Below are 14,301 nucleotides of genomic sequence, written 5' to 3'. Positions count from 1 at the left end.
AGATCAAGTTCTGTATTTTTACGTTAAAAAAATTGAGACTTGATTTGATTCAAATTGGATTTCAATAGCATAATATACAAGAAAATATTTTTAAAAATACAGTATATTAAAAATAATATTTTTTAATACAAGATCACAGATAATTGTATAAGATTAGGTCCAATCAAGGCACATAAGTGTGTAATATTTAAATGAAGTATCTTCAAAGGTTGAAATGTTGATGTCATTCAAAGTTTAATGAGCCAATCGCACAATTATTAAATTTTTTAAACATATAGTTAAAATTGATAACCCAATCCCTATAATCGAAATGTTGGATTTTCTAAACAATTCTTTTTTTTTTTTTTTTTTTTAGCATCGTGGTCAAGTTGCCATTACTGTTTTTTATTGATACCTTCAACCATTTTCAACTTTTTAATTTGGTACGGACAGAGTAGATGGCTCGAAGAACAAGCGAAAAATGAACATATTTGACCTCAATGTCATCGTTTACCGGTAGAGTCTGCTCAAAGTGTCTGGGTTTTCATATTGTGACCTGGCGATGCGTGCATCCTGGGGCGTGGAATCGACGCCACAAGACCCAACTACAAAAGGAGGGGTTTTGACATCGAACAAGTTGTTTATGTATTTGTTCTCCCTTGCTCTCAAATAATTACCGCTTGCCTCTGGTTTGTGCTCTTTCAATTTCTTTTTTTCAGTTTTGTTTTTATCTCGTCTTTTTTATTGTTGATGTTGAGATTCTTGATTATTAGGATTCAGGTTTTACGAAAGGAAAACTGGTCCTGCTTGACATTAAAAGTAGTAATTTTCTTATTCAATTTTCCAAATGATAAGGAAAGGCATCTTGTTTCGTAGTTGTCAGTTATCAAATGGTTATTTGATTCAGGAAGGGAAGCGTGTTGGCATTGGTAGTTTTAAGTTGAGCTTGAAATTCCATGTTCAGTTTATAAAAAAAACATGTCTTGTTTTGCTCACTTGGTATGATGTGAGCTTCCCGGTAGGAGTAAAATCGTGGCCAAATATGGATGAGTGCACATAGGGAAGGAATTTGGCTCAGAAAAAGTCCAAGGAGTAACCATGATAACAATACAAGAATGTTACCAATGCTTGATAGATTAAGAAACTAAAACGTTTGGCAATGTCATAGATAGTTGTAATCAGAGATTGGCATTTGAAGATTAATCACAAAATTCATCTTGTTAGTTTGTTTCGTCTTTATATCTTAACATTGCTGGCAGTGGCAGATTTAGGATTTTAAATTAGCGGGGGCAATTTTTTTGTTGAAGTTCTTTTAAAAAATTAATAATATATATCAACTATGCACATTTTAAAGATTTCAGTGTGTACAGTATAGGTCTGCCCATGATTGCTGGTTTCTTTTGTCTCCAGGGAGTCATGGATGTCCCGTTGCCATTTGATAAGCTGGCTCTAAAACTAGTTGATGAAAAGTCTCTACATGAAACCATAAGCAAGTAAGGTTTTCTTGTGCTCTTCCATTTTTTTTGGCTTTTCTTTTTCTTTTCCCTCTCTTAATCTTTTGCATTTATGCTATATTAACATATGAACAATTCAGTGGCAAGACACATGTTGTTCTGGTAGCAACTGGAAGTTTCAATCCTCCCACTTTCATGCATTTACGCATGTTTGGTGAGTTGCTTGAAGCGCTTCAGTACTTTTGTTTATTTCCATTTGCTGAAGTTTCCACATTTATTGAATATTGCTTGCTTGGTGTTCTTAAAGACCCAATTTAAATTTAAGCAATAAAAAAGTCCCCAATCTAAATACTATATGATTCCCCACACAATGTTGGTCAAGCAAAAAACTTCCTTTTCATGCCCCTTTCCTTTTCTGATTTGAAGCTTCATATCATGAATGGTGGTGTAAGATACAATTTTTTGATTTTGTTTCAACATAGAAGCATGATCATAAACATAAAAGTTCAAATATTATTATTTAGAGCTTTTGATTGTAAGTATAGTAGCAAGATGCACAATATGATCATTATTTAGAGGGGTTTGGACTATAGAAGACTGTGGAAACGGATTTCCCTGCAAGAAGAATGGAGAATATAACCTGAATAAAATATTACAATTCCTTTGTCATTTATTGTTAAAGTATTCATTTAGCAGTAATTGAATATAGGTTTCATTTACAGCTATCAAGATGTATGCACATATTGCATACCAGAGTTGATGTTCTATCTATCATGTAACATATAAATGAAATAATTGCTACTGAAATTATAATCTTTCATGTGAGTTGGATTTGCACAAGAAGCAATTTAAAAGTTTGCTGTACTCTTGCATTCTTACTTCCTTAAATTATTATTTTCAGACAATATTTACTTCCTTAAATTATAATATCATGGCTTCTATTCTCTGAAAACAAAGTGGGAGAGAGGGATTCATCATTTGTAATTTCTCTTGTCAAATGGATGTATTATGTTGGTAACAAGCTTTTGTTAGACAATTCACTTACTGTTTGTAGAGGTACAAAATCTTGGCAAAGTAAAATCTTCACCATATCTTTCAGTTATTAGCCCTGGTTCATTGATGTAATTCCTTTAATTGTTGTATTTTAATTGTTAAATATAATCTGTTTTCTGCTTTTTTTTTTTTATAAAATATTTTCTCAGAGCTTGCAAGAGATGCATTGAATTCGGAAGGCTACTGTGTTATTGGAGGTTATATGTCACCTGTTAATGATGCATACAAAAAAAAGGTAATGTTAGAAAACATTTTTGAGCATTCTGCAAAACTATAATGGGATAATTAATTAGGGGACCTTCTTAGCTTTAATTACTATTTCATGGCATTATGAGAATCAATGAGCAGTCCTTTAAATATTTGAAACTGACCCAACTACACATTTTTAATCCTGCAGTTATAGTTGGAGATGTATCCTAAGATCTTCAATCTTAATAATCTGTTATCTGTATTTCTGCATTCTCCTTTCATGGCTGTAAAACGATCTAATTGCTTATCACATGAAATATTGATAAAGGGCCTTGTTTCTGCTGAACATCGGGTACGCTTATGTCATCTGGCCTGCAAAAGTTCAGAATTTATAATGGTTGATCCATGGGAAGTATGTTACTCTCTTCCTCCTGCACTAGATGTGTCTCTGTGTCCAAGCAATAAACTTTCATCTTGCAAAAATTCAAAGTTGAGAGATAATGCTATGGATTTTTTATGTTTAAATAGATCACGAAAAATGTGACAGAAACAAAGTTTTACTTGATCTTGTTTGGTCATGTTTTGCATTTTTATGCGGCTAAGACTTTTAGACCTTTCTTGCAGGCAACTCAAAGTACATATCAGCGCACTTTAACTGTTTTATCTAGAGTCCGGAATTGTATTTCCAAGGCAGGGCTGGTACCCAGAGGTGAGTTCTAGAAGCGATTCTTCCAAAAAAGCTATAATCTTACAATATCAACCTTTCCCCCCTCTCGGGTTGAAAGAAAAAACAATCTTTTGTTTATTGTTGAAAATTGAAACTTTAGTCAAGTGTATTAATGCTCACTGGTGATGGCCATTTATAATATACTGTTGATTGGACTAGGTGTTCAATTAGGAATGCTGTATATCATCATTTAAATAAGTGATATTCTTTCTACATTTTAAACTGTCTATCAAAATTTCAAATTTCATTCATGCCAAGTGTCTATTTAGTAGGCTAACATATTCAGTTCAGTATTATACTGAAGCTTTCAAAAGAATCAAGACTGACATATACGTTTATTGTTCATAAGTCTTGGCTTAGACTAAAGTGTGCTTTTAAAAGTTGTGTCCGCTTGACATATTTTTGGGTCTAAACCTAGGTTACTTGCCATGTGTGTTTCTGTTGATAATGTAGAAAGAAGTGCTAAAATTTGCTTTTGAACTGTATGATGTAGAATCCCTCAAGGTCATGCTCATCTGTGGTTCTGATCTCCTTCACTCCTTTGGCATTCCTGGAGTATGGATTTCTGAGCAGGTATTTTTTTAAAGAAAAAATTCAGTACGAGAGAAAAATCTAATAGCACTGACAATAAATTGGCTAAAACAATAGCCATCACTCTTTGTTGTGTCAGATTGATTCTGTGATGTTTATTTTGTTAAGACTGATAAGCTTATTAAGTTAATAAGTTTTACTTCTTGCTACTGATATGAAGTGATAATGGGCAGAATGATTACCTATACATCAGTGATTTTAACATCTCTGATTATTGATTAGGTTAAGGCCATATGCAAAGATTATGGAGTAGTTTGCATCCGCAGAGAAGCACAAGATGTTGAGAGGACTATCTCTGATAATGACATTTTGAATGAAAATCGGGTAATCATGCATCTTAATCTCCTCCTGTTTATTTTCTGGTGTACAAGAAATGAACACACACACACACACACAAAACCAAGGAAAGAAAGAAAGATGAGTAGAAATAAATAAAAAGAACCATGGCTATGTGATAACAACAAAATTGTGATAGGAAGTTTTTAAAAAGCCAGCAAGGTAAAGTTGAATTGTAAAAGTATCAGCATGTCGTATTTTATTAGAGATTATGATAACGAAAAACTTGAATTAAGAAAAAAAAAGATATAAGTCTTATAACAATTGATTCTGCTGGTCTCATTTCACGGAGATATATATATATATATATATATTAACTACTATAATTATAGCAGGCTAATATCAAAGTTGTGGATGAAATTGTACCAAATCAAATCAGCTCAACCAGATTAAGGTAATTCTGCCCCTTGTGTTATGCAAAATGATTTAACCATCGGGAGGCTTTTCCTTATTCATTGTGAAAACTTTCTTCTTGAAATTCAGGGAATGCATTGCAAGAAGATTGTCAATAAAATATCTGACTGTGGATGAAGTGATCGATTATATCAGAGAGCATAAACTATATTTGAGTTCAAATGGAAACTAAATATTGCAATGCATCGTATAGTACATGCTATTTATAATATTATATCATTTTTTCTTTAATAAAAACATAAGTGGCATAATGATTAGAAGTTTTGGGGGTGAATACAAGGCGTCCACAATGAAACAGGAGTTTTATCATGTTTAACATAAGGGATTGAACCAATTTAGTTTATTTTTGTCCAAATCTTTTAATCCATTCTATTTTCATCATTTCCCACAACCAAATGGTTTCTAAAAGTGGCAGTACATCATTAATCAAATGAATGGGGGGTTTTCGCTTGTGTTTGTAGTTTGTGCTGATCCTTGAGGCCAAGAATCTTTATTAGGGGGAGTGTGTATATATATATATTATCAGAATTAGGGGGAGTATATTGGTACATGAGAATTAGGAATAATAAATTAATTAGAGAAATTAAAATTAAAAAGATAGTTTGTGAATATACTCAAATATCTCTATAAATGAAGTTCTAATGGATGTAATCGCATCTTGTGAGTGATATTACAACCCGTTAATTTAAGTGTATCGGAAAATCTGATGAAAATATTTAGTTGAGGTAGCTATGCTCACTTATTTTTCTGAACAAAAATAGGAACAAAATGCAACTAACTGAAACAGTTCCTAATTCCTCTTCGGCACGTTTTCTACTTAAATAAGTCAGCAACAATTTTTGATCCTTTTTGACCCCCCGGTAAAAAATGATTTTGGATCCTTGTCAGGCAGCCATGATAAAGCAAGAAAGCATATAGTCAAGAGTCAAGACAGCATGCTAATAATTGGCTTTATACTCTGTTTGGATTTCCATTGATTAAAAATCAGATTGCCAAACATTCATATAGCAAAAGTCAATTTAATAAAAATAAATTATGATAATGAAATTTATATTTGAATATATATTTTTTTCAAAATTTAATTTAATAAATTGAAAGTTATTTAAATTATATATAATAAAAAGTACTTTTGAATGTATAATTATAAAAAATGTTAATTTTTATTATGTGTATTTTTTGCTATACGTATGTGACACATTAGGAATGTTTGAAATGCATGTGACAAAAATTTTAAATAATATAAAATTTGATATGTCAAATAATAAGGATAAAAAAAATATGAAGTTTGATATATTAGACAAAAATTATATAAATAATTCAATATTTTTTAATAATAAAAATTGATATGGTTAATTATTCGATCTATAATGTGTTATGTAGGTTACAGCTTAATTTTCAAAAAATTTTGTAAAAAATCAAAATCTTATTAATTTGATATGTCAAAAAGATACCTATAAATTAGCATTGTCATAGAAAAAATTAAGGAGATCATGTTTTAAAAGTACATTTTAAAAAGCTTACCTAAATCAAGTTGAATAAATCCGCTTTCAGGTCTCATTTTTTAATATACTTTCTGAAAATCACTTTGGATAAAATTTATATCCAAACAACATTTTACTTTTTGAAAGTGTAAAAGCACTTCTTAGATGTGAAATGTGAAATTGCCAAACGGATCCTTAATAGTAAAAGATTAAATCATTTTTAAACAAGGTTTGGAATTTAACCAATAATCAATTGTCACAATGAAAAAGGTGTTATAACTCTTTTAAGTATAAGATTTTGAGTCTGAATTTATATAAAGACAAAAAATTCTTTTAAAAAAGTTACATTCAATTAGATATGGTAATATTTGAATCTGACTTAATTAAATAACTATAATTTTTTTTTTGGAAATTTACGTCTTATAATACATTTCCTTGACTTACCAATTTCTTAACTCGACGAAAGGTTCAGCCCGCAGCAAAATTCTTCGGGAAAATCACTACAAAGTCACTAAGATTTTAATTATCACAAGGTGCCATGAAATGTATGAATTACTCTGAAGTCCCAAATTTCTTATTTTGTATTTCTATTTCATATATAATTACTAAATTCATTAGTTCTAAGATTTAACATTGATAGAACAGTTTTACCACCAATGAGTCCAAGCACTTCATCAACATCGCTCACAAGTTCATTCTTCCAAATGCAGAATGGATCCAATCCAGAGATGCTTATAGAATATTTCTTAGTCCATCCCCATCTTTCCTGATGTGCACCTATACGCTCCTCTATCACCCACAAATCAATCAAATCACTAAGTTGATAAAGCAGGGCAAGTTTGTTCTCATAGGCAATCGGTTCAGCATATGGATGAGAGCCCAAATGAAGCACTAGTATCGATGTAAACAGTTCAATTGCTATATCAAAAGATACTAGCAAATAATTATCACTAAAGAACTTTAACCCACGCCAAAAGAATAGCTCCATTGGCAGTGACAGATTCAGAATCAAAACTTATATTCTCTAATAAGCTCCCAATTTCTATTTTCTTCCATCTAATAAACAGTATTGCCAACCCCAGTGTAAGTTCTCAATATCTTGTAATCATTAACAGTTGGACTATACCCAAATCCTACGGAGAAATCACCCTCAAAATCATAAGCATTGCCGGGCACCTGTCTGATCTCTCTAATAGCTGGATTCCATGACAAAAACGAATGAATTCCTATGTTTAAGACGTTCAGAACTCCTCCGGCCAAAAACAACATAGTGTTCGGCACAGAGCAACCTGTTACTGGAACCGACGATTGTAACACGCGATAAGGAATCGATCAAAGGTGGGTTTTGAATTTCAAGGACTTGCATCTCGCGCTCGAGCAAAGCATAAATGAAAAGGATCATCACTAACATTCATTTGAAGAAGAGAAGATTTTTGAAGGCTGGAGCGGTGGAGGTGATCCTCGATGAAACATGGGGTCTTTGTGAGATTTTTCAATGTTTACACACACACTAAAATCGATTTAGGAATTTTACTGGAAGTCGTTTGAGAATGTTGATGATGATTTCTTCGGGAAGATATGGTGTGTAGCCACACACCATCTTCTGCTCCATAGTGTTCGATTGGGAAGAACCCAGAGCAAAGCAATCGATTAATGAGCGGTAACTATCAGCGATTGCAGAAGATGTAGGTAGAACCAAACTGATTAATGCCCAAAATCCACCTTTTTTAAAAAAAAATTAAAATGGAACTTCATTAATCAACAAAAGAAAACTACCTCAAAAGAGAGCAACGGAACAGAAACATCCAATACATCAACCTCCACTTTCAAATGCTCACAAGACTTTGGATAGCTTTCATTATGGACTTCTACATATAGGCTTTTGAAGATTTATTAAAACCAAACAACTTTTTCCTGCCACCAAGAGTTTTTGAAAACGACCTCAATTCCAATTTTCTTAGCAGTACTGTGTCATCGCCCTAGCTGTTACTATCCATTCATTTGAAAATAAGCTGAGATACCCAGAGAGAGAGAGAGAGAGAGAGAGAGATTGTATCAAGTGGTATCCTCACAAATAAAAGGATCTCCATCAAATCAAAACACAAAATATCTGAAGCATGTATCACACTAATTAAACCAGAAGTCAAGTTTGTAAGGGCGACAAGCTTTGCACAACGACTGAAATCTGTGAGGGATCTTAGCAGGTTTTTCAAAATATCTAAATAATATTGTGGGACAAAAGATCTTGGTCATCCATTGAGGTCTTCATGGTGCTAGAGGGACGACGGACATTCTCATATCATGGCGATGTGACAAAATCAGGTCTGGTGTACCTGAAATGATGAGAGAAAACAATTATAAAGAAGCTGGGGTTCAAAACCCAAAATCATCTAAATATTTGTCATAACAATAATAGTTATCTTTATGTTTGCTTCATATCATTATTGGAATGTATTGCAAATTATAACTTTCCACTCCCCCCTCTCCCCATTATATATATATATAATTAGCAAGGAACATAATCATGGCAGAACTTTAAGCTTTCGATGTTCACCACAGACCTCTTAAAATCAACTAAAGATTAATATTCTCAAATCAAAGGTTCATGCATTAATTTGCTTTTTCCCAAATATTATTGATTTTTCTTTTCTTTTTCTTTTTCCAAATTTCAATCATCGAGCAATATTACCACATGAAATGCATAGCTTCATCGAATCTGCCTTGCATGTTTGTTTCCGATTGCCCAAGTCTAGAACAAGCATGTGCCATAGATTTTGTCTACTAATGAAACAACAAACAAAAGCACATGCAAAAGTTTCATGTGATAGTTTCACTTCTCAGTTGGAAATTGATTCTATCGTGTTTCTGTAGAAAATTTTAGCAGAGTTTAATCCAGAAACATGATTTTTCCAATTTTGTTTTTATGGGCAAGTCCGCAAGTTGATGTATTTTAACCTCATCTTTCATCCAATCATGCATTAGGGTTCTTATGAGCATGAAAAGATACGCATAAGATAACAGAGACTTTGTATTGAGAACCACACAGCAAGCTCATTGAAACTAGTGTTCTCATCCACCGATGATCCGCAGGGCATACAGGCTCTCTTGTAAAGTGGAAAACTGCTTATGCAAAAACCAGTTTATTTGATTCATCTTCTTCCACTAGATATGAAATGAAAAGGCCACAAACTTACTTTCCTTTCTTGTCAAACGATGAAATAAAACCAATGGTATATCACATGCACGATAAGTTCCAATCCGTACACCAATAACTAATGTATTATATATCCATATTTGAAAGAAAACAAAAAAACTTAGTACCATAGATAAGCCTTAAATAAAGCTAAAAACATCTGGAACTAAATATAAGTATTCATCATTCTGGATAATATCTATTAAGGACAATGAGAATTAAAAGAACAAAATGATTTAAACTTTTAAGGGATCATTTCAACCAAAACTGCTTAGACAAAATAAACCTACAAGGTAATAATTAAGATTTAGGATCAAACCTCTTGAATGTTGATACTGTCAATTGTTAAAAGGCTTGCTGCATGATTGAAAATAGCTGAAAATTCATTACCACATCTGCCAGTAGCAATCTTCTTCAATTCATTAGTTCTAAGATTTAACAGCGTTAGAACACTAATCACTTCAGTGTTCTCTTCACTTGCAGTTTGACTGCTGATTCCAAACATTTCATACATTTCATCCACTTCAAAGTTCTGTTCACATTCAGTTTCACCCATGAGTCCGGACATTTCAATAGCATTGCAGACAAGTTGATTCCTCCAAATACATAATGGATCTATCCTAAAAATACCTGATGGATGCTCCGAGTCTGTAAAGGTGATTAAAGAATGCTTCTTAGTCCAACTCGATCTCCCCTGGCGTGCACCAATACCTTTATCACCCACAAATCAATAAACCAAGAATCAGTTGTAAAAGATACACCCTCTATAAAGTGAGAAATCACAGCAAGCTTGTTCTCATATACAGCAAGCTTATGGCCAGAATACTTATGATTTTTGTCTAAAGGAGGCATCGCTATCAATGTAAAGGATTCCATTGCTATGTCAAATGAAACTACCAAATCCTCCTCCGTATCCAGCTTTGACCCAAGCCAAAACATTGTTCCATTAGCAGTGACGGAATAAAGATTTACACCCTTTAAGGTCCCACGTTTTATTTCCTTCCATCTCTGCGTGCTTAATGAATAAACTTCAAGTCGATCAACCTCATCCTCTTCTTCAGGAATATAAACTCTCAATATCTTGTAATCATTAACTCTTGAACTGAACCCATATCCTACATGGATACAACCGTCAAAATCATAAACATTGCTATGCACCTGTCTGATCTTTCTAATCGCTGGATTCCACAAGAAAAGAGAATGAATTCGATGACTAGAACGTTCAACACAGAGCAAGCCATTGCTGGAACTGATGATCTTAACACTCAACAAGGAATCAAAAGGAATGTTCTGAACTTCATAGAGTCGCTTCTCACAGTCAAGCAAGCATAAGTCCAGAGGAACATCTCTGTCTCTGCCATTCCGTTGGAAAAGAAGAGAAGGGTTGTGATAAGTGGAGTGGTGGAGGTGGTCAGAAATGAAAGATGGGGTCTTGATGAGATTTTTCCATTGTTTGCATACACATTGAAATCGCATTAGGGATTTTACTGGAAGTCGTTTGAGAATGTTTCTGATGATTTCTTGAGGAAATTGTTTGTTTCCATCCACTATCTTCTGCCTCATAGTGTTCAACTGGGAAGAACAAAACAATGAGAAAGAATGGGTTGGTGAAACAAAGAAACAGATTTTGTATTGTGCACTTCACAAAAAAAAAAAAAAACAAAAGAAAAGAAAAAGAAAAAGAAAACCTCTTCACAGATACTCTTCTGAACTACCAAAGATCCAAAAAGCGCACACCCGCTTGCAAGGTGGAAAACAACTTGCATAATCCTAAACCCTAAACTTTAAATTGACAATCCGAATTCCTAACGCACAACATGGAATCAATCAAAGGTGGGCTCTAAATTTCAAGGACTTGCATCTCATAATCCTAAAACAGAAATTTGATAGCAAAACAGAAACTCAAACTCATTATAGCACCTACCGCACAAAATAATAAGGAAAACTCCAGCCCATTATATCAGTTCTCTCTTGATTGTGTCGTTTTTCCATATCTCAGTCACCTATGATGTTCACACTTCTCAGTTTGAAATTGATTCAATTGTGTTTCTATTGAAAATTTTAGCATGCTTTCAGTTTACAGGCTCTCTCATAAAAAGGAAAGTTACTTGCAAAAAACCAGTTTATTCGATTTATTTTTTCCCCTAGAAATGAAATGAAAAGGCCACAAACTTTTCATTCCTGTCAAACAATGAAATAAAAACGCATAAGAATTACAAACACAATAAGTCCCACATAATTCATATACCGGCAAGTAATGCATTATATATCCATATTTGAAAGAAAACTGAACAACTTCGTATCATAGATATGCCTTGAATAAAGCTAAAAACATCTGGAACTAAACATAAGCATCCATCATTGCATGTAATGTCTATTAAGGTCTATGAGAATTATAAGTGCAAAATGATCCAAAAGTGCTCAGATAAATCTACAAGGTAATAATTAAGACTTAGGATCAAACCTTTCGAATGTGGATGCTGTCAATCGGTACAAGGCTTTCTGCGTGATTGAAAATAACTGAAAATTCATTATTACACCTTCCTGTAGCAATCTTCCGCAATTCATTAGTTCTAAGATTTGACAGACATAGATACACATTTAACACTTCGGCGTTCTCTTCAGATTCAGTTTCGCCAAAGGATCCAAACATTTCATTAACTTCAACGCTCTCTACAAATTCAGCTCCACCAAAGATTCCAAATATTTCATTCACTTCAATGTTCTTTTCACATTCAGTTTCACTAACAGTTGACATTTCATTACCGTTGCAGACAAGTTCATTCTTCCAGATACATAATGGATCTATCCTCCAAATACCTGATGGAAGCTCCGCATCTGTAAAGGTGATTAAAGAATACTTCTTAGTCCAGCTCGATCTCCCCTGAGGTGCACCAATATATTCCTTCATCACCCACAAATCAATAAACCAAGAATCAGTTGTGTATAAAAGAAATCACAGCAAGCTTGTTCTCATATACAGCAAGCTTATGGCCTGAATACTTATGACTTTTGTCTAAAGCAGGCAGCGGTATCAACGTAAAGGCTTCCATTGCTATGTCAAATGAAACTACCAAATCCTCCTCCATATCTAGCTTTGTCCCAAGCCAAAACATAGCTCCATTAGCAGTGACAGTTCCCGAATAAAGATTTAGACCCTTTAAGTTCCCAAATTTTACTTCCTTCCATCTCTGTGTGCTCAATGAATAAACCTCGACTCGATCAGCCTCATCCTCCTCTTCAGGAACATAAATTCTCAATATCTTGTAATCATTAACTGTTGAAGTGAACCCATATCCTACATGGATACGACCTTCAAAATCATAAACATTGCTGTGCACCTGTCTGATCTTTCTAATCGCTGGGTTCCACAAGAAAAGCGAATGGATGCGATGATAACTAGAACGTTCGACGCAAAGCACGCCATTGCTGGAACCGACGATCCTAACATGCAAAGAGGAATCCAAAGGAATTCTCTGAACTTCATGGAGTTGCTTCTCGCAGTCGAGCAAGCATAAGTCCAAAGGAACATCTCGATCGCTGCCATGGCGTTGGAAAAGAAGAGAAGAGTTGTGATGAGTGGAGTGGTGGAGATGGTCTTGGATGAAGGACGGGCTCTTGATGAGATGTTTCCAATGTTTGCAGACACATTGAAATCGGATTAGGCATTTTACAGGAAGTCGTTTGAGAATGTTTCTGATGATTTCTTGAGGAAGAAGTTGAGTGTCGCCATGCACTATCGTCTGCTCCATAGTGATGAACTGCGAAGAACAACCTCCCGCAGGGAACTATAACTACTAGTATTTGGAATTTTGCTGGGACCAACAAAAAATTAGGGATTACGACTTACGACTATACGAGAGATATGGTAGAAGGAGATGTGATTTTATTTTAAAAAAAAAACTTTTTTCAAAATTTTTGTGAAAATTTGAAAAAAGTATTTTTAATCAATAAATCGGGTTTTTTTTTTTTGCTGACATGAATAAATCTATAAATCGTTAAATAATAAAATAATTACTAAATTTGAAATTTAAGTATAGTTTTTATTACACATTAGTCTTCTCAATATAAAAAAAAAAGTAGAGGATTACAAAATTTAAAATTTGTGTATATTTTTTTTTTCGGAAAATTAGTTTCAGAAAACGAACTTTTCTTCACTATATTATTAACCTACTTTTAATTTTAAAATCCACACGTTTTTAATCTTATTTGATAAAAATATAATAAATATAAAAGTTTAAGTATTTAAATTTTCTCATTTTTTGTTTGGATTAAATTGAAGGATGTAATATAATTCTTGTTATAATTTATAATCTCTTATGGGATTCAATTTTTTTATATAAAATATAAATATTTCAAGTTGGCTTACAAAATTAAAAGAAGAAAACTATAAGGATTGAAGGACAAATTTTTCCTAAACAATAATAGCAACAGCAACCATAGTTGAAGTATGTTTTTATCAATAATCGGTTTTTCATAATATCTTTAAATACTTAAATATTTAAAAAATACTTAATTTGATCAAATGTTTTAATATATGATGGTTTTATTATAAAAATTATTGTAAATTTAATTTTTCTTATCTAATTTTGAAGAATCAATTTAGAATAAATAACGATGTTTCATTTTCAAGGATTTTTATTATTAATTAAATGTCTATATTATTTTTATGAGAAATTCAAGTAACCATTAGCATTAGCTACGCTTCAATTCAAATGCTATTACGTAATAATTGCATTATTTTTCTTTATTTAAATAATAGCAATTGCAATTTTCGGAACTTTTGATTGTGTTGATATTATTTTTTTTTTCTTCTGTTTTTAGCTGTTTTTTAAGTCTCATGGCAAACGATTTTTCTTCTTCTTCTTCTCAATTCTTTTTGCA

The 14,301-nt window shown here is 32.8% G+C and overlaps 3 protein-coding genes across 10 annotated transcripts; 1 reads left to right on the top strand and 2 right to left on the bottom strand.

Annotated features, from left to right (window-relative positions):
• Positions 1-429: 429 nt before the first annotated feature.
• On the top strand, positions 430-6,887 carry LOC129286575 (nicotinamide/nicotinic acid mononucleotide adenylyltransferase-like). Of its 5 annotated transcripts, none has more exons than XM_054922517.1 (10): positions 430-668; positions 1,390-1,472; positions 1,574-1,647; positions 2,636-2,721; positions 3,004-3,087; positions 3,300-3,384; positions 3,896-3,975; positions 4,216-4,317; positions 4,662-4,723; positions 6,691-6,887. In XM_054922517.1, the coding sequence occupies exons 2-10, from the start codon at positions 1,396-1,398 to the stop codon at positions 6,737-6,739; spliced, it is 699 nt and encodes a 232-aa protein (XP_054778492.1). In that variant the 5' UTR covers positions 430-668; positions 1,390-1,395; the 3' UTR covers positions 6,740-6,887. The 5 variants fall into 5 exon arrangements, with proteins under 5 accessions (XP_054778492.1, XP_054778493.1, XP_054778491.1 ...); XM_054922518.1 differs by having other exon boundaries at positions 4,665-4,723; positions 6,691-6,883; XM_054922516.1 differs by lacking the exon at positions 6,691-6,887 and adding an exon at positions 4,813-4,957 and having other exon boundaries at positions 4,665-4,723.
• Positions 6,888-8,274: 1,387 nt separating this feature from the next.
• LOC129285470 (putative F-box protein At3g10430) lies at positions 8,275-12,355 on the bottom strand. 4 transcript variants are annotated; one of them, XM_054921192.1, is made up of 5 exons: positions 11,882-12,355; positions 10,244-10,989; positions 10,048-10,128; positions 9,737-9,949; positions 8,275-8,557 (listed from the first exon to the last, which is right to left on the bottom strand). In XM_054921192.1, the coding sequence occupies exons 1-3, from the start codon at positions 12,326-12,328 to the stop codon at positions 10,092-10,094; spliced, it is 1,230 nt and encodes a 409-aa protein (XP_054777167.1). In that variant the 5' UTR covers positions 12,329-12,355; the 3' UTR covers positions 8,275-8,557; positions 9,737-9,949; positions 10,048-10,091. The 4 variants fall into 4 exon arrangements, with proteins under 4 accessions (XP_054777167.1, XP_054777168.1, XP_054777169.1 ...); XM_054921193.1 differs by having other exon boundaries at positions 10,315-10,989; XM_054921194.1 differs by having other exon boundaries at positions 10,576-10,989.
• On the bottom strand, positions 12,354-13,169 carry LOC129286173 (F-box/kelch-repeat protein At3g06240-like). Its single transcript, XM_054922190.1, has one exon. It carries the CDS (start codon positions 13,167-13,169, stop codon positions 12,354-12,356), a length of 816 nt encoding a protein of 271 aa, XP_054778165.1.
• Positions 13,170-14,301: the final 1,132 nt, after the last annotated feature.

The sequence above is a fragment of the Prosopis cineraria genome, unplaced genomic scaffold (genome assembly GCF_029017545.1).
Source record: "Prosopis cineraria cultivar Desert tree isolate PC_DT_omini unplaced genomic scaffold, ASM2901754v1 PC11, whole genome shotgun sequence".
In the NCBI taxonomy this organism is placed as follows: domain Eukaryota; kingdom Viridiplantae; phylum Streptophyta; class Magnoliopsida; order Fabales; family Fabaceae; genus Prosopis; species Prosopis cineraria.
This window is presented reverse-complemented; position numbering and strand designations above follow the sequence as displayed.